This window comes from Bombus pyrosoma, linkage group LG1 (genome assembly GCF_014825855.1).
Source record: "Bombus pyrosoma isolate SC7728 linkage group LG1, ASM1482585v1, whole genome shotgun sequence".
Taxonomy (NCBI): domain Eukaryota; kingdom Metazoa; phylum Arthropoda; class Insecta; order Hymenoptera; family Apidae; genus Bombus; species Bombus pyrosoma.
The window spans coordinates 8,309,419-8,330,169 of record NC_057770.1 but is presented as its reverse complement, the minus strand read 5'-3'; the positions used below and the strand labels follow the sequence as shown (position 1 = coordinate 8,330,169).

Sequence of the window (20,751 nt, the reverse complement as noted above, 5' to 3'; positions counted from 1 at the left end):
CATGAAGGTATGCAAACATACAGAATAAAATCATGAAGGTAGTTAAAGGTATAATTCATTTTTCATTCTCGTTTATCATTTGACGTTGAACCTCTCTTAGTAAATGACGTAGGAAGATTAAGATATTGTGGAATTCATTTATGTAAGTAATTAGATAAACGCGAAAAATTGAGTAAACACATTGGTAGAAGTCTAAGAAAATCTATAAAATTGTGCAAAAGGTTTAAATGGAGATTTCTACTTGTTTGGTAAATTGTTGTTACGTAATATAATATTTTATATATTTAAGCTAAAAAAAAAAAGTTATACGGATATGCGGTATTTTGGGGTTAATCAGGAATAAAAATAACAATATACATTTTCTATAATATATTTTACATTATAAACCAACCATATATCATCATAATAATATCTTATACTCTTAAGCCTAAGCGTGTTTTATCCTATATTCTCGTTTATATACTTCCTTCATATTTATACTTTGTTTACTTCTTCATAGTATTTATATATATATTTTTTATTTATATTCATCATTATTTATAATATACTTTATATGCTATATTATGTATACATAATATCATACACGTTTTTTTTTCACGCACGTCCCAGGGCGTCTCGCATTTCCATTGTTATATCCTGTGAAAATTGTCTTTTGGAGGTATCTTCCATCATTTTTCTCTATGTGCACGTGCACGTGTGCTTCTATTTTTTTCTTTTCTTTTTTTAAGTAATGTCACCTGTGTGATTCGTGTATAAAGTGTACGTTTGTATCATCCATTCCTATGTGTCTATCTGTTTCACGTGTACGTGTATTTTACTATTTTATAGGTATACGCGTGTACATATATGTGTATGTGTGTATTGGCCTGTATTCGCGCACGCGCACCTGATACGTTATCGCGTATCATCTCTGTCACGTCGTTAGAAATTACATGTAAGTACATTATACAAGGTTTTGCCCGGTTGTTGCTCCTTGAGCTGTGTCCAGCGACTGCACATCTCCTAAGCTTAAGTGTATGCAACGAGGCTGCCATGGGACCCCGCGGGCCGTTCATCGAATCGCGGAAATACATTTCGAATTCTCGATTACATCATTGTTCACAATGCCGTTCAACGCTTCGCATTAGAGTTTTGGAAAGGGATCTTCGCGACGTGAAAGTATGTCGGACGACGTACGATGGATGGATGTCACATGCCCCTTCCCTTGAGCTCCGTCGTGCCGTTTCTACACGTGATACATAAAATCTTACGTTGGATTTTTCCCCCTTTGTTTACTCGCGTTTTCTTTTTATTTTCTTTTTTTTTTTGGTTTCTTTGTTTTGTTCGTTTGTTTTAACCCCGAAATACATACACACGATGAAGTGAAAAAAAGGCACCTTACTCCTTAGCGTACGGTCGTAAGTGATATGCCGCATACCGCGCTGGGGGGCTGGAATGGGAGTGGGAAGGGGTTTATACGATATAATAATGGACCCCGTGACGCGCACGTCGGATCGTACGAAACACTACGAAACAATGAAGGAACGTCGTAATCTCTGTATGAATCGGACGTGATCGTAATTAGCGTTTATTATTAAACTTTTGTCTCTCCGAAGAACTTGTCTTTTTTCCGTCGAGGCGCGTGAATTTCTATCGTTCACACTTTCTCTCTCACACACGCTCACTCTTGTTCATTTATTCACTCACTTGCTAACCGATACATACACGTATTTTCTTTCTCATGCGCTTGATCGCTTTCTCTCTTTTTTTTTTCTTCTCCTTTCGCTCTCGTAATATCGTTGCGTTCCTTTCATTCGACGCAGCAAACGTATTACATATTCATATTTTTAGGGGCTCAGGGGGTCCGGCAGGCTAGCCACAACATTTTCTCTCGTGTCTGTTTCTTTCACGAGATACGTTTCAATGGGTTTGAAGTTTCCTTACGGCTAAGGGTATTTAACACAGTATGTCGCGGAGTACGCGTTAACAGGTGACGCGTCTTCCGCCCCCTTTTCCTGTTCTCGTTTCTAAGCTTATACTCGATATAATCTCTAGTTGTCGGCTATTATCTTCTTACACATTTATATCTGGTATGTATATATAATATACATATTTTTTTTTTTGTATTATACGTGTGTGTATATATACATATACATATAGACGTATGTATGTATACACATATAGATGCGCGTGTTGGTTTTTTGTAGTCTTTTTTTGTAATATATATATTTATATGATCATATACATATGTTATTTTAAGGTATGCTCGGTGACTACGCTTACGGCTCCTACTTTTGCTTTCTTTCGCTGTGTGCATCATCTCTTACAAATTTCTGTTAAACATTCTTGTGTTAACGCTAAACTGTTTTCACGGTACTCTGCATCGGTATTCTAGAGTGGCTTGACTGCTGCCTTCCTACCCTTTTGCCAGTTTCCGATTGACAAGATGACGTTACAGGTGATGATCGAATTCAAGCGGATAAACTTTTCGAAAGTTCAAGACTAGATTTCCCGGTGTTTGACGTTTTTGTTTCCCCGTGAATAAAGAAAACCGTGCATGTCATCCATTTGTTAAACACTTGAATTATTTCCATTGCGCTCGTAACGTTCTATATTTTTTTTCCTACTATGAATTTGAACGAAAGGAGAGCCAAGTTATCGACGATAAAAGCAGGAATTCTTGCGTTTATGTGCATCCACTAAAGTATTACGTTTCTCTGCTTGGCCTACTTACATGCGTTGTATTTCATGGTTAACAATTATCGACGACGATATTTTCATGTTATGTTTAATCTACCAACATGACTTCTACGCTCTTTTTACGATGTTTCAGAATCCGATGCGATATTATTTGTACAACATTAAACAAGCGCAAACGGTTAAATACACAATTTTGTTCACCAATTTTCTTTTTCCTTCATTTGTACAAACACAAAATCTTCTTTGTACACAAAAGACAGACGAATACTCCACTGCGGGCTGCTACAAATGCTGAATCAGCAATAGCTGTGACTAAATTGTACGGTTACCTAGATCTGGTAGTTATCTATAGTTTTCTACGTCGTATTTCTCTAGATTCTTGCTACATATGCGAAACGACTCTATATATGTACAACGTTACATGATCGTTTAATTACTGTATATGCCGTGATCTTACTTGGCGCGTATCATCTCAGAGTAACATTTTTAAACAAATGTAACTACTCTTAAATAATATTATTTTATAGGACGGTAAGATAGGTACACGCAGTCCGTCTGTCTGCGTATGGTCGAAGGAACGGTCGACAAATTGCGTAAAAGGATAACTTCTACGTAAAATAAATTTCTCCTATATTATCAACAAAATAGCTAAATCAATTTCAATCATGAAAACTTTTTGTTCACGAAGCATGTACAAGAACGAAGAATTTTATATAGGAATGTAACCACGTTACCAATTTTAATTATAGAGGTTGTCTACGAAATAATACGTGATACTTAACAACCATTCTGTTTAAATTCCCTAACTCTACCATACAAACTTCATATTTTCATTCACCGTTTCACTTCCATCAAGAACAAAAACCGCTTTAAGCGGCCAATACTTGCGACTTACGCCACTGGATCTATCAACAACGTTACATTTGTTGTTTCTTTCTACGACTTCTAACGAAGATTCACGGACTTTGCTAAACAACGCAGTGATATGTTTTATATGTGCTTTATGCGCGTGTAACGCTTTTGACGCATTGAAACAGTGTTTCGTTGTATATTTGTTAAAAGCGAAGGTGTAGTGACTCGATACATAGAATATTAACAGGGCGTTCGACAAAACCGATGCGATGGCGTTTCCTACTTTCCTTCGCCGCCGATGCCGATAATCCTCTCTGTCCATTGTTCGTAAGACGTCGCGTGAAAGCATACTGGAACTTGGTTAATTATTTTCACTTAGTCCTCGATGAGAGGAACACGTACAAGTCTCTAAGTGTATGTTTCTTGAATGATTGTCGGCTATCATATTTGGTAAATCTCCACGAGAGGAATCCTTCTGTGTAGGAAATCATTTGTAGAGCGATTCGGTCGTTCGGCACAGAAGGATGGCAAGGAAGCCAGAAGACAAAACGAAGAAGAAAGGACGTCGGGACAAAAGAATGTCACAAAGACGTGATACGTAGTAATGAAAGAAAGTCGAAGACGCCAGTAAGTGTGAAAGAAGAATAGGAGAGGAGGTTGGTAAAAAAAAAAGAAGGAACTGGGTCGTGGTAACGCGAGAATGTCGTGATTCGATAACGGCTAGGCAGCTGGTATGCCAGCTTGCTGAAGCTTAAACGACACGACGGTAAAAATTCTTGAAACGGCGAGAATTGCGAAATATCGGACGCGTTACAGGGCTGTAGAAATTCTAGAGTTTGCGTCTCGAGAACACGGACGAAGGATGGAGGCAGCAGCCGCAGCTTGTTTCCTATATATTTTTATTTCCGTGTTTATGCCTTGTTGTGTTTTACGTTTACGTGTAGTATTTATGTGTGCGTGTGTGTATATGTCGTGTAACGGTGCTCGATGTGATTTGCGGATATAGTTATTGCGCTATTCATTTTTTTTTTTTTCGTGAACGTTTCTTTTCTTCTTCTTATTTGTTAACTTAGCGATCGTCAAGCTAGACTAGATTACTAAGCCTAGAGTTGTTGTTAAGTTTCTCGCCGCTACGTTCTCTATACGTACGCTGCCGTGTAGAGAATGTGGTTTTGTTTGTACGTGTGTATTTACATACGTGTACGTGTGTTTGTGCGTGCGTGCGTGCGTGCGTTTTACCTGTACGAGTGTCAGTGTACGTGTCATTTTGTATCCCTTTTTCTGGGCGTGATTACGCACATGACTTAGGTACCATAAATGGATTTGACCATTTTCTATCAGACGAATCACTCTAGCTTGCATTCTCTCTCTCCCATTCTCTCTTGCTCTCATCCCTCTGTATTGTTCGCATCATTCTCACCCTTTTTTGCCTAAATTTCTTTACACGGTTTTCCTCGATTCCACTCTCGCTTCGTGGTCGTTACTTTCCAAAACCCCGTGGTATCTTCTACTAATTAAATTACATTAATTATCTACTTATCACTTTATACTACATTTTTGGTTTCCCCTTTCACGCTGCGCCGTGTATTTCTTTATTTTTTCTCCTTTTACTTGGCTAGCTTCATTCGCTTTATTACCTAGACAACGTACTCGAGACTAGCGGTAAGTTCTATACACGCCTTAATGCTTAAGGCGTCATTCTTCAAATACTTTTTACAGGACGAGGATCCCCGCTGATTCTTTAAAAGAGTGGGGGACCACTCTCTTTCTTCCCGTTGAAAGTGGAATCGAGTCGAGAAGTGAACTTTCTGGCAAGGGGAGTGATTATACGGCCGAAGGACGTAAGAGTAGAGTGTACCAGACGTATGATTTGATTTTCTCCTTCATCCCCCACCCCCCTTTAATCGACTTTCTTTCAATACGACGCCTCGCGCTGCCCCTTAAATTCACGCTACGATTTACGTCGTACATTCTAACTCTTACCTGCCATTTTATTCGCCGCCCTTTTCCCTTTTTCTCTCGCTCGTTCCACTTTTCAGAAAAATAACCTATATTTTTATTTTTTTTCTTGTTTGTTCGCCTAACTAATAATGTACACGATATTTTGTTTCACTTATGTTCTTATGTCGTCTCTTAAAAGCTATTTCTTTTTTTATCTCACGCACAGCGCTTTCTTTTTTTACTTACGACGATTCAAAATAACAGCTTTCGTCGTCGCTGCACGTTTTGGTATTTATTTATTTATATATATATATATAATATATTTTTTTGTATTTATATGTATGTATATATTTATTTATAATTCTTTCGTTTCTTCCTCGCGATCGGTACCGTGTCCTTTAGGCTGTGTATTTCATTACGTTTGTGTCGAGAAACAGAACTCCGTTACTGTTTGGAATGGCCAATGATTCACGTCCGCGCTTCACGATAACGTGTTATTGAATTTTGTATCACTTCGTTGTATGTTCGTGTAATTTCTTTTTTTTTTTTTTACAAATGGCTCTTACCTCTCTCGTGTTTATCAATTATAAAACAATTGACGGGCATAGAGTGAAATATGTTTGGTGTTGGTTTTAAATCTTGGGCCACAATCCTTATGTTTTAAGTACACGATAAAAATTTCTCCATTGTACAAATTTTTGATTCATCTGTATAGTTCTCGCCTTAACTTATCGACACGAAACAACTAATCCGAATGAATATATTCCACTGATTTTGTATCGAGTGCACAGAGTGTCAATTTAAGAACTACCTAAGAATATGAATAATCGGACAAAGATTCGCCGTTTGGGAAATAAACGACGATAAATACCCGAGGAGTTAACCGGGTAGTGAAATTTAAATGAAAATTAGTCAACTAATTCAACTAATTTAACAATTTCAATAATAAAATCGAACATCTATAAATCGTAATAAATTTTAACAAATAATCTTACTACGTAAAATTTGTGAAGTTCTGTCGAGATGCTTTTCGTACTGGGAAGACACTAAGAGATTATCGAATTACACGTAGTTGTCAGATTTATATACTTACATACGTTTTATGTTTCAGGCATAGAAACGTTTGCTCGTTTTCTCTCGCCGAATAGAACAATATTAGTTTACAAGGAATTAATGGTACGAAATATTTGTGGTCCGCGAGATGGACTGAAGGCACACCTTTTATATCCATATCCACGTACTACGTATCGAATCGTTCGGGAAATTAGTAAATTTACTGATATTTCCTAAATGCTACGTTGTCCCAAGCGGGTTTGATTTCGTCATTCTCTTGTATTCGATGCTCTCGCGATCTCATCAATTCTAACGTCTCGCAAACGTCCCTGTATCGTTCTTTGATCGTCGCGTTTTTTGATTCGAAAACGTTGAACGCTTTTGATTCGTTTAAAGCACGATCCGTCGTCTATCTTTTGATTAATAACAAAGTCGTCCATCTCTCTTTATCTCTCTCCCCGTTTTCTTCCCCCTTTCTCCATTTTTCTCCTTTTCCTTTGCCCGTTTTCCATTCTTGCTCATCCCCTTTATCCCCTCTTTCTTTTCTTTTTCTTCTTTTTGCTCGTCTCTATTTCTTTCGTTTCTCTATCCGTTATTCGGTTCGCTCGTCTAAATCCTACGGGATTCATCGTATCATAACGAAACTCATGGCTTTGCACCCGACGACGCGCGCTCGTATGATGAGACAGTTTCATTATTGAGAAAAAAAGACACCGTACAAACACGGGCGCAAGGAGAGAGAGAGAGAGAGAGAGAGAGAGAGAGAGAGAGAGAGAGGGAGAGGGAGAGAGAGAATGGGCGTCTATCAAAGGGTGATTTCGAACGGTCGACGGCGAAACAGAAGAAGTACGATACGGAAGCATCGGATCGTGCTTAAAACTGAAAGAGACGAAGCATGGAGTAAGTATGGACAGGTTACGAAGGTCTAAAGCGGGGATCATAGATAGGCAAATCAGATGGGATTACTTCGTCCTCGTTATACTTGTTAAACCGTCGTCGGTCTTCGCGTTCATTTTTTCTTAATCCCTAACCTCTTTCTTTTCTAACGATCTCTTCTCTCGTTTCTTTGTTTGCTACTATATACATATATAGCAACGGTTTAAAGGCTGAGGGATTTTGTTTTCCGATTCCGACGGAATTACACAAAGAGAGACAACCTTTGAAAGATTCAATCGGAGGACAGGATACGCGTTCGCGAGGAAGGAACTCGACGGATCTCTAATCTAACTTTCGTGCTGTTTGTGCAATGTGTCTATCTACGAATTGTTTAATCTTTTTTTCTCGTCTCTCGCTTGTTGTATAATTTCTCATTATTCGCAGACTCTCGTTCGCTCACCCTCGTTCTCTCTTCCTAACATTCTCTCGTTCGTACGCGCGAACGTATCCACGCATGCTTACACTTGCTTCTTACTTACACTTGTTTCGATTTCGTTTTTTTTTTTATTTCTTTTGTTTCGTTAGATTGGCCAAGTCGAAATTCGGGACGTCGGACAGACCATTTACCGATTCATTCCATCTTTTCTCTTTCTCTTTTTTCCTTTTTCTCTTATCGATTTCTTAAAACTCGCGTCGTGTCCCTTCTCTCCGATCTATGTACCCCTTCGTTGTTACGAATTCGTGGCTCACAAGCTGAATAGCTGAGAGCGAGTTACAGTAGAGAGACGCAGGGATAAACGGTTTGTTTCTTCGCTTTCCTAAGCTTAGTGATTTATTGCTTAAGCGTCTTAAAGTCGAGATTTTTCCCTTTGGTTCTATGGTATTCGTATTATATAAAAATCTAAGGTATAAGTTAAAAACCACGGTTGACCCGACACGATTGATTGGAGTCGATCGATCGCTGGATGACGCTTTGTCCAATCGTCGCTTCCTTCCATCCTTTCATATCCTTTTATCTTGTTTTTTTTTTATTGTATCGTGTGTTACGTTTGTTTTATCTTAATCGCGAGATCGGCGCGCCAACAGCATCGGTCGACACCCCTCGGCGCATACGGCTGATCTTTTATAAAAATATCCAACTGTCTAAGTGCCGCGTCAAAAGGATCAAGTCGAATAATAAAAACGGCTCTTCGACTGTTCTGCGAAGACTTCGCGCATGATTTGTCTTTTGGCCTCGAGTCTGATAATAAATATAATAACCGAAGGAAGAAGTCCTCGCAGTGGCGGAAAATGGATTAAGACACGTGGATCTTTCAGTTCCGTGGTTCACGATAGTCGAGTGGTTGTACGTTTAAACAGTTCCTCAGGAACGCGGAATCGTTGAATTTCTGAAGGTCTGTTTCCGCTTTGCCGCCGAATTTCGAATCGTCCTCGAGTAACTTTTTATTATAACATACCTACCTAACTAGCTAATTGTTGAATTTCGTTTATAATAACTTTTTTTTCTGTTAAATTTACTTTATATAATCTTCACGAGTGTGCACGTGTTTATCGATTTCTTTTATTTATTATTTATACAGCACGATTACTTGACGGTCGCTGGTTCGCGCTCCGAGTAACGCGTTTACAGTTTCTTTTTACGCTTTCGACTTATTAATTTTCACTGTTAAGCCCAAACTACAAAAATAATGAATCCGGGTTACGGGTCGATAACTGGCGGCGTCCTATCGCTTTTCTTTCGCTCTTTTTTTTTTTTTTTCTTTTTAGGAGTTTATCGTCGATAAAGGAGTTTAGCGTCGATTAAATGGCGGAAAGTGCAAATCACGAGCTTGTTCAACATGCGTCAACTCGTTCGTCTCTTCCGTAATCAGTCCTTTGTGGACGATACAACACACAAAATATTGGTTGTTTACGCTACAAACTGTCTTTGATGATCACATGGTGGTCCGCGTATCCCGGAATTCGTGTTTCATTACTGAAGCTTTTGACACTACCGTGACGGCAACGCTATCTATTAATTCAAGCCGAGAGAGACACTACATTACCCTACAGACTGGACGAGAGGATACCTCCGACTTGTTGACGGTACCAGTTAGTTTTCTTTCCCGTAAAGATTGCCGGTTATATTGGACGTGAAAATTTTAGGGGAATCTGGAAGTACTCTCTTTTTTCTTTGTCATTCTCTCCTTATATTTTTTTTTGTCTTTTTTTATCGTTTACTTTAAGAAATGCTTTTATAGATAAGAATTCATCCCCTTTTCCTGTCATACACTTTTTTCCCTTGCTCTGTTCATTAAAGCGATCGTTAACTACATTTGGCAATTTCTGCCCTCTGCTTTTATGTTTCATCAAGCCGGAAGCGGCATGATTTTTGTTGCTTTTGCTGTCGCGGTGGCGTCGATGGTGACGGAAATTTTGTTGTTGTTGGTAGTTGTGGTAGTGGTGATAATGGTGGTGGTGGTGGTGGTAACTGTTGTTGCTGTAGAAGTTGTTCCTGTTGGTGGGGTGTACTTGCTTACCATCACACTAGAAGGCTAGGCGTCAGCCAGTCCTCATCCGCTAGCTGGACCGCAACCAAGAACACACTTTACCATTTGAACACACAAACGCTGGTTAAGTCTTGGTCCGAATTTCAAGAAAATAATAGAAATATTCTCGACAACTTTCTCTCTTTCACTCTATCTCTCTCTACCTTTCACACGTCTCATTCGCACGTTCCACACTTTCGCTTTTCCTCTCGCTCTTTTCTTTTTAATTCTAAAAATCATTTCATTCTTGTTTCTCTATCTCTCCTTATGCCTCTCACATATCCTTCGCATTCCAACACACGTAGACTGGTCGATCTGAATCTACCTTTACCGTGACTCAACCTCAATTGCTTTCAATGTTGTAAAAGTGTGAGCAATTAATTAAACACATTATTACCCTAAGATAATTGTGTTGCTTGGCTTTGATAACGCTCAGAGGAATGTATCAGTGTGGTGTAAACGTTTTCAGATTATTTAAATGTGGTGTTCGATCAATAAACTATTCATTCTCTTATGGACCGATTATGAAACTATGGATCGATTTCAGAAGGATAATTCCAATAAAAATATTAGCGACGATATTATTGGTATAACGAGACTTTCGTTCGCTCTCTTGCTTTTGTTTCTTGCGTTTCTTCCATTCAGTTGCAATTTCATACGCAACGATGATATCCATTTTATAGATACGTTCTCCAGCGACACTTTTCTGGTTGAATACGAGGTTGAGCCAGGTTGTAGATGCAGTTTCCTTGACGCAAAGTGATATTTGAAAGTAAGGATAAGCCAGGCCGTGCGATGATAGTGGTAGCGATCACTGTGCCTGCGAATCGAAATATGTAAATAAAAATAATCCTTCGGATGGTTTCGAGTATCTCTCCTCTTTAATAACGAACAATTCAATGTAACATTTTCCTAGCCTTTTAACTTTTCAATAATTCTAATTCTTGCAAACTTTTAACAGCCATGGTAAAAAGGTAAAAATCTCTATCGACTTACGAGTATTTTTTAATAATGTTTATACCTTCTATCATGTTATATATAGCTAGAAAATGTAAATGAATTATTCGTTATTAATTTGTACGTGTTGTATGTTGTATATTTTACTGTATCGCATCGTTAAACTCGAGACACCATCATCGTATTTTTTTTCATAGCACTTTATTTTCTTACGTATTGTGACAATTTGAAAGAATTCAGCGAGATACTCGAGTTTAGATAAACAAAGCTGAATAAGCGTGTAGTTCAGCCTTTATATGACAACTAATACTCGTGCACATTAAGTATCATGCAAAAGAGTATGATAGTGAATGTAATGCTTGGGCACACTTATGTAAGCTTGCATTAAGCATGATTACATCGTTTTCTGTTTAGCAAAATTTGCTGTCGAGTATATTGAAAATACGATTCGTAATAATCTTTACTTTTAAATAATATACTGATTAAAATGATTTGTATTAAAATTTTGTCGAAATTTGTTAAGCATTTGGATTATCTATATTATAAGAAACATAACATACTAAAACAGGAATAATTATGTTTATGTAGTATCATTCTTTGTGTCGGTTCATTTACAATTTTCATGAAGCATATCACTTGCATACATAAGATCTTTGAAAATTTTAACAAACCAAAGAAATTGTATATAAACATACTTTCAAACATTTGATATTATCAAGATATAAGTTTAATATACAAAGAGAAGCTTTTTAATCAAGTGATAAAATGGTCAAATTTCTTACTGTATATTAACTACAATACAAAAATATTTATTACGATGAAAGGTTTTGGAAAACTTCATACTGTATGATAACTAAGATACAAAAATATTTACTGTGATGAAAGATTCTTATGCAGGATCTTGATAGGCTTTATAACTCTTTTTCACTAGTATTCCCTCATCTCGAATAAGTATTGTTAGGCCCTCTTACTTCTTCAAATACATACTGAAATTAAAGAAAATACAGTATAAATTCCTTATATCATTAGAAAGTGTCGTTTAAAGTAGAGTAATTCCATTATACGATTTCTTAATCTAAACTTCCTAGAAAGCTTATATGCAGCCTGTCGAAATTCATGAACTCTTATCGCAAAATAATAAGGGTACCCTTAACATAGAATTCTTTATTGAATGCCACTTCTAAATCAACCTAAAAGTTGTTAAAAAGAAGTTTAATTGATAAATATCGATCTATAGATAATATTATATGTGTACGTATATTATATATGTATTGTTATATTTCAGTATAAAATATATTAAATTTCATTCAGAGAAAAACTCAAATAGAACGATCAATAAAAACGATATTTTAGAAATAAAGTACAATTAGATTCGTTTTAACGTACTCTTTTTGCTCACAACAAAACAACTGAAATGTAACGTAAAACGTTGTTATAAAATTATGTAATATTAGACATAATATGTCTTTACTTGCAGATATGCTTGAATTTCAAGTTAACAATTATTAAATAGATTATTTTCACGTTAGTGTTCAAAAAGTTACCTTCAATATGCCGTTAAATTACGATATACTTAACAAAATGCTTAACAAATATGATTATAATATAATTTCTACTTCCCTTTTTAATATTTTGGAATGATAACTAAATGAGAAGTAAGAATTGTATATGTTAATGCAGATGTAACAGTTATAAATAAAATACTGACAATACGTTCAGGCGATTAGCGTTCTACGAAGCACAATTATAACAAGATTCTGGAATAAATGATTATAAGATCCATGCGAGTGATTACTTGAAAAGTTCATTATTAGAGCAAAGCGTAATCAAGCGTGGTTAATGAATCGGCGTATATGTATGAAAACATGTACTGAAATCCATACATGTAGCACGAAGGTGTGGCATTCATTACATAACACATGACATATTGGAATTTCAGACAACTGGAATAAAAAACACAAAAAGATTTTATCTGTCACATTCATCGAGATAATGGGATCCTATTAACAGTTCTATAGAAAAGCCACTCTTAACACAAATTTTCGCAATCAACATCATTCAATCATCTCAATAAATCCTGTACTGTATACAGAAGCCAAGACTAGATTTTATAAAATTGTCATTATAATTTGATCCATTCATTTGCTATCAATTCGATAAAAATTATCGTTGATACGTGATCAATTTTTAAAACACGAACAAATGTATCACTTTACCATGTCTATTATTATTATTATTATATGTACCACAGTGATTTGTTCCAAGTTAATGTGACAAAATTTGGAAACAGTATCAAAGTCGAATGATATCTTTTTCGCTTCAGGTATTATACAAAACAAACTAGAATCTCGATTATCAGTATACTTAACAGAAATATATGTTAACGTGAAATTTGAGGATGATCTTGCAAGAAAGATGAAAATCAGGATAGAAACTGAAAAAGATTGTTATATTTTTACTTAAAAGCTTTTCCTTCTATTTAACATTTTAAAGGCTACTATGGATGAAATTTCACCCCGTATAAACTTAATATTATTATCCTTCAATAAAACAATGCCGTTATTCGTGATTTTTCTAAACAATAACTTTTTTTATTTCTTGCCTAATATCGAATAACGATAGAACACTTGATTATATTTATTTAGCTTTATCGATGTTTAAAATAGGAAAGATATCCCGAGATAAAATTCAACGCGTGATGCTATAAATTACAAGCTTTTTTGATAACAGCTTCCAAGGGTTAATATCGTATGTATAACCTTCTCTCATACGAAAATAGAGTTGTTCCCCTGCGTATGAATCGTTACTATACATTTGCAACGATGCATTTCGATGCATCGATCGATGGTTTTCCAACGAATGGATCAAAATGACGACAGTTGATGCAAGAATATATAAAGCAAAGTACGAGATACAAGTATAGGTTCGAGTAAAAGATACAAAAGGTAATACAGTATGCACGAGGATAGGAAAAAGAGAGAGAGAGAGGAAAGTAATGGTTACCTGGAACTGTTGCATCGGGTAGGCCATCATTTGTGCCGGAGGTGGTGGTGGTGGGGGTGCGGCTTGCACCCCTGGGGGTGCCGTGACCGTCGTGGCATGGTGTGGCGGTAACTGTGGTCCCCCAGGTAATCCCTGGCCCCAACCTGCTGCCGTGCCAGCAGCGTGGACACCCATTCCCATTCTGTATTTACACAAGTTTCTACATGTAATTTCCGTGCAAATAAACAACTTCGCTCGAAAGCTTGTAAATTGTCGCGAGTTTTGCAATTCAAAATGAACAACGTGATAATAACTTACGTCGGATTTGCGATAATTAAACTCTGGTTTTTTGTGCATTTCTGGGAGATCTAATGATGCAAAAATGCATACAAATGCACATAATATGCAAGAATATGTAAAATATACAAAATATAATATCCAGTGTAATATTTAGTAGATTAATTAAATTTCCGGTTAGGTTTCATTTCTTTGCCAGTGTTTATGAAGATATGAATTTTCATGAATATCCGCAATAATGCTAATAATTTGTGGAAAAGTAATAGTCGAATATTATTATGCACAGTATCGTTGAAAAGTAGCCGGACACTTGTTTATCAGTAAGTTTCTAAAATACGTGCATTAGTTATTAGGTGAAATTTATACGACAAGAAACGAAGGTAAAATCGCTCATATCGCATATCTAATTATGGGTAGCGTATCATTTAAAATCGTTGTAATATAACGTTTAGTAGTAAACTGACAGCTTTATATCATATTTACGTTCCAATGTTATAACACGAGATCTTTTATGGCTATGAATTATGTAACGTCAACGCCTACTCTCTGATAATACTTTTGACGCAATTTATAAAGTTGTACACGAACACAACGAATATCGTAAAGATAAATTTATCGAACAAACAAACTACGTGTATGCAATATTTTCAAATTATCGAATCGAACAACCCTTACCTGCAGCGATTAAAGATTAAAGAATTTAAATCATTTGTTTGACTTTACAGATGTTACAAGGAGAAGTAAACCAAATATTTATAATAAATAAATAAAACTAAATAAAGTAAACTAAATAAATGCAGCATAAAAAATCTACACCAGTTTCTCTGAATTTTAAAATGATTTTGGACACGAATTAAAGAAGCAATGGAACATTTGCATACTTTATTCGTATTTGAAGTTTTACAATTGTTGACCATTTTCTTCCTTCCGAAAATGTTTTCGAGAATGTCTCAGTGGTTCTTTTGACGGATGTTCCATTTTCAAGTGTAATTACATTTATTGAAAGTGTTGGAAATATTTAACAATTCGTTAACTCTTTTTACCACAATATTTAGAGATATTATAACGAAAATGTTTTATTTTCCAGACGGTACGGTTTAAACATAAAATCGCACGTTCCAGATTCATGAATATATGTATCGTTACATAAAGGTTTCAAACCCTTTCCCGTACGATGCACGCAACTGAAAACTTTAGGTTATCTAGGATGTGTTACATTACTGGTTTACAATCCTGGTAATGCTTGAAAGGCATTCGGGTACGGTCTTTAAGGGTGCCATTTCACGGATCGTAAGAACGCTGAAAGATATTCTGCTTGCCAGAAAGCACCCCGTTCGTTCTTGCCGCGTAATCTCTAAAAATTGCGCGATCGGCAAATGCACAAATTCGATTTGATGTCTGTGTTAAGAGTGCAACCATGTACCCGTTCGCTATTTCGTTTAACAATCCGATCGGTTAGGCATCCTATAAAAATTTGAGGAATAAAATTGTAATGTTATCACGGCGTTTTATGTTTCTCTCTATTTATATCGATCGGAAACTAAAATTTTCACGATCCACATTCAAGTTTTGGTAATAGTGGTCGGGCTGTAAAAATATTCTTTGAATGTGTGCGCAATAACTGATATATCTTTTTATTTGCATAAGAATTATTATATTTCAATGGCGTTATGTCTACTCTATTTTTATATATTTTTCCACCGCTTTGCCCGTAATGGACTAATATATTGGTAATTGAAGTATAAGTATTCTAATGGAAATAGACAAATGTTTCTATAATGTTTCTTTAATAAAAGTCAATATTAAATTTGGTGAAAGTAAGTTGCGTATCTTTAGCAATTGTAAAAACAATCAGAAATTGTCATTTCTATGAATTTGATAGTTCAAGTGTAATATACCGAGCATTGTATGTACCTACATACAGATTACATAATATATAATACGTAATTATTTCGTGGAATGCAAATGACTTCATTTATGATACAAGTAAATAAATTTAGTTGCTATACCTAGCAAATGTGACGCGGGTTAGACGTAAATGGAAACTCGAATATGGTTAAATTCACCAAAGGATATGTAAATTCGAGTGAACTGATTTAATGTGGTGATTTGGGGATTGATTAAATGCCACCAATTATACGGCACGTCGTAAAACAAGAAGCTCAATAGTCAGTAAACATTTTCTGATGTTACTTTATTATTCTCGAGATACTCTTTCCCTTTCCTCTCTTCGTGTTTTGTGATCTATCTTAAGCTCAACTGGTGCATCTTATTCAAATTCCATCGATTTGTCAAGGATAAATTTAATGTCAGGTGATATTTAAAAATAATGTATAGTATGCCTGACGTTTCCTTGGCTTTTGTGTCGCTCAAATCTCATAGGGAGTGTAAAATGACAGTCTCAACCCTTCAGCGTATGATGCACACAATTGAGAGCTTTAGTTTATTTCGAACGTGTACCATTTCTATTTTACAGTCCTGAGAATACTCCAGAAGCATTCGGATACCCACTTTAAGGGCGTCATTTCATAGATCGTAAAAGCGTCGAAAGATATTCTATCCCAGAAATTACCTTGGCCTTTATACTATGTGATCCTTAAAAGTTGTGCTCTTTTGTGCTCTACACATTCTCAGGTTACAGTTTAAAGGCTGGCAATATTTACTATTTTATGACATCGTCAAATTTTCAATTAAATTTATTCACCGTTTTATTACCAGCATAGCCGGAAGTCTTAGCCTGATATAATCGTTTGTACTAGCAAAATGTGATATAATATCGCGTTAGATAAAGCAAGCATATTTGTTGTACGAGATTCCACGTTGAAGTCATTGGAAATAATTTGTATCATAACTTTAAAGCGTATATAATTTGTATATCATATAATGAAATATTAATAATTCACGAAAGATATTTAGAAAGAAGCTATAAAATCTTATTGCTATACAAAGTTACTAATTATATAGTAATAAATATATTCTTTATATCGTCGATAAATAGTCGGTATGTGTGAGGCTACTGCCTTCGTTCGAGAAATTGAAACAGAAAATCGAGTAGAGTATTGTTAAAGTTTGTCTACTTTTATTTTCTGGAATCAAACGAATTGCTGTCACTTAACTCGTTTCAACAAAAGTACATAGTTTCGTTTCAAGTAACTGCTTGTGCAGTAACTACCTAGGTTCGAATAACCATCCAGCTGCAATTGATCCTGGTCCTTTGTACAGAATGGTAGGTATGTGTACGAAAACGAAGACAATTCGTAACAAATCAGATCGGTAACAAATGGGTAGGAATAGCATTCGTTTGTTCTTCACATTTACGTAAATAGTAGAATAAAAGCTATTTTTTATTGAGTAGTGAATTGACTTTTTGATCATTGATTATTAATAAAGGTGTGAGAAATTGAAAGTCGAAAATAGTTGACAGGAAAGTATAGCTTTCGAGTTTTCTATCACTGACTTTTCTAATAAAATTAAATATCTTTCAGATATCACAGAACATAATTTATTTTTCTTTTTTACCAGACAGTTCTTATGAATACAATAAAAAATATATATATATTTCATATTATCTCATCTATAATTTTGTAATCATAATTAGAACTGAATGGAAATATTACATGAAAATATCAGAAGTTCTAAGATCCCTTTATCAATATCATAGATTTATTATACACAACTATTAGGTAATTTTATTCTTACGCTTAGTAAAAACATAAAATTACTAATTATCTACCACTGTAAATAGAAATTGATAATTTTTAAAGACTATAACTCTATACCTTTTTTTAGCATTTTGCAGGAAATGTTAGTTTATTTCTGTCTGGGATTTCACTACGAATTCAACGATGTATAATAATGTGCAATTTTCATCGGTCATTTGCAGGCTATTGTGCCATGAACATTAGCGACGTACATTAACTTCAGCCAACGTTTTAACTTACGATGTTATAAGAACTGACTTGACCTACTGAGCTATGTTTACGTTTACTGGTATATATTAGCTACTCGGTACTTCGCCTAATTGATTAAGATCAATGATGAGACTAGGATGGTTAGGGGTTACATTATATTCAACATGTTGGTGTAGGTTTTAAGCAGGATGAACATCTTCTAAAAGGTTTTTGACATATTGTTTTCATTTCGTTTATATTTCGTCTTTAAAAGTTTTGTTAGTTATTATTCATTTTTAATATGTTTAGTAGTTTGTTAATGATAATAGAGGAGTAAGAGTACGTTTTCATGTTAAAACTGATAATTTGATTCATAACGGAATAGATATATATATATATATATATATATATATATATATATATATAATACTTCTCCGCTATTACGCTATAATTCCTTTTGTTAGTATAAGGTACAGATAATTAGTTATAAATAAAGAAATAAAGACAGAAATTAAAATAAATTGTATGTTATCCTAGATATACGTCTTATAGATTATTTTTTGAAGTATGCAGTACATTAATACTAATTCGAAATATTCTACCTGTCACGAAGACAAATATTAAAATATTATATAGGAAATTTAATTCTTTAATTAAATACCGCTTCTACACCTCCAACAATTCGAAATGTGTACCAATGTATAAATAATACTTAGTGAATCCTGTCTATGAAAAATATAATATATATAAAAGAAGATTCAAGATTCATTAACACTCATATCAAGGAAATATGATAAATTCAGCGAGTCCAATACTGACGCTACATAACTCATTCCATATCATTTCACAGTGAAGTACCCATACATCAGAAGAGAAAAACAGTGCGGTTCTAATGACATTTCAATCCTATTTTTCCGAATTAAAATTATATTACCTTCTCGACGATTACATTATAATACACCAAATTCAACAAAAATACAATTTACGAAATAAAAGTCACGTTTATCCTCACCATTTGTAACCAACTTAAGTATCTAGCCGATAGTGTATAGTATCACAGAATTACCCTGTACGGTAAAAGCATAAGGGAGCTTACCCCATGTACTGCGCCTGTTGATATCCGGCGAACTGTCCATAAGTATATCCCTGCATTCCTTGGAGGAAGCCACCGGCTTGCATCTGCGTCGCTGTCGTAGGATAAGATTGGGGCGGATACCAGTATCCTAGCTGGCCAGCTCCGCCGACGCCACCGACGCCTCCAACACCCGCGACGCCTGCCGCCGCCGCGGCGGCAGCTGCTGCCGCCGCGTAGTATGGGTACGTCGCCGAGGATAACGCCTGGAAGAGCACAGTGATCAATGAAATAAAAAAGACTAGGAGCATCGTCTAGATTTTATGCTTAACCATCTCTATACGGTTAAAGATGCTAATACTGCTCGTTTAAAACTCATCTTAATGCCTCATATATGCCGTTAAATCGTTATTGCATCAAAGACTCCGCGTTTACTGTAACGCGTTGTCGTTAAGTTCACAGGAATTTTCCCTGTGGATGGTTACCGGAAAAATCTTTCGATGGAAATATTGTTCGCGTGGGAAATGGATTGGATCGGTCAGATTGAAAATAGAAAGGAAGAAGAAATGTTAATCTTGCTTTTACATATTATAGGTTCTTAGAAGGTAATTCATTTTTGTAACGTTTGCCTGATTCTTAAATGTTACAATGCTATGTGACCAACAAGGCATCTACGTTTTGTATATCTCGTACAAATGATATTAGGAATTAGATAAAAGTATGTTATATATGTACGAAGTGTTGCTTCTTTTATCCAGTGCTGTTCTCTTTAACGGGAATATCCTACGTACCCAGCATCCCAACATTTTTCAAGATATATCGGAATATTTGAAGTTTCCTGTGTCTTTTAATCATTTCGGCGAAATTGTATTGTACAGGCTACCAGATAAATACTTCCTTCTGGTCTTCAAGTAACAAGGAAATTGGAAAATCAAGAAAACCGGATTTACTTGATACTTCTATGCGCATTCTAAATGCATCGATGCAATCGTCTTACAACCCAATATGTTCATAAAATAATTCTGCAAGTGTTTGGATACTTTCGTAACTCACTGTATTTTCAGAAATTGTACCGGGATCTAAACGTTCACACCTTCTAAAGATGCATGCGAACAAGCCAAAATCTTGAGACGTGAATTATCCTGTGCATCATCTGGCGATTAATTTAGCCAGGTTAAGAAGAAGATCGAACATGAAAGCAGACCAACTGCGTCGAGTATGAGACTGAGGCATGATGAGATACGTAGTAATGCGATATCCCGGTACTACTCGTGGGAGAAGCGCGTTATGGGAATAGGGATCAATTAGAGCGATGTCACGGGCCGAGTAACAGTGGATGGATGGACGGAAGTACTGCTGAGGAGAGTACAAGGGAGAAGAGGGCGTACTTCGGCTACCATTCCCAGATCGGACGTACTTACTCGTCCTACCGGCGCTAATTGCTAAGAGACCCGACAGACACACTTTAGAGCAAGACCCGTGAATAGACCGGAATCTTGCCCGATTCCCTGTCCTCCCTTCCTCCTTCCGTTTTTACTCTTCTACTAGGCTCGTACCAGTCGGTCATGCACTGAACGCAAAGCCCAAACCGGATGGAACAGGCAATCGAATACTGTAACTATTT

General features: G+C 35.8%; 1 protein-coding gene across 14 annotated transcripts in view; it reads right to left on the bottom strand.

Moving 5' to 3' along the window:
* Positions 1-354: 354 nt before the first annotated feature.
* LOC122571105 (nucleolysin TIAR) overlaps positions 355-20,751 on the bottom strand; it is a 582,639-nt gene continuing 562,242 nt past the window's right edge. For 10 of the 14 annotated variants that reach the window (XM_043734405.1, XM_043734415.1, XM_043734514.1 and 7 more), the window contains 4 exons: positions 19,152-19,393; positions 13,890-14,070; positions 11,761-11,872; positions 355-10,749 (listed from right to left, as the gene is read on the bottom strand). In XM_043734405.1, coding sequence (XP_043590340.1) covers positions 11,825-11,872; positions 13,890-14,070; positions 19,152-19,393 — 471 coding nt within the window. In that variant the 3' untranslated portion in view covers positions 355-10,749; positions 11,761-11,824. The remainder of the gene's footprint in view (positions 10,750-11,760; positions 11,873-13,889; positions 14,071-19,151; positions 19,394-20,751) is intronic. The other 4 variants (XM_043734425.1, XM_043734455.1, XM_043734446.1 and 1 more) reach the window with 4 other exon arrangements.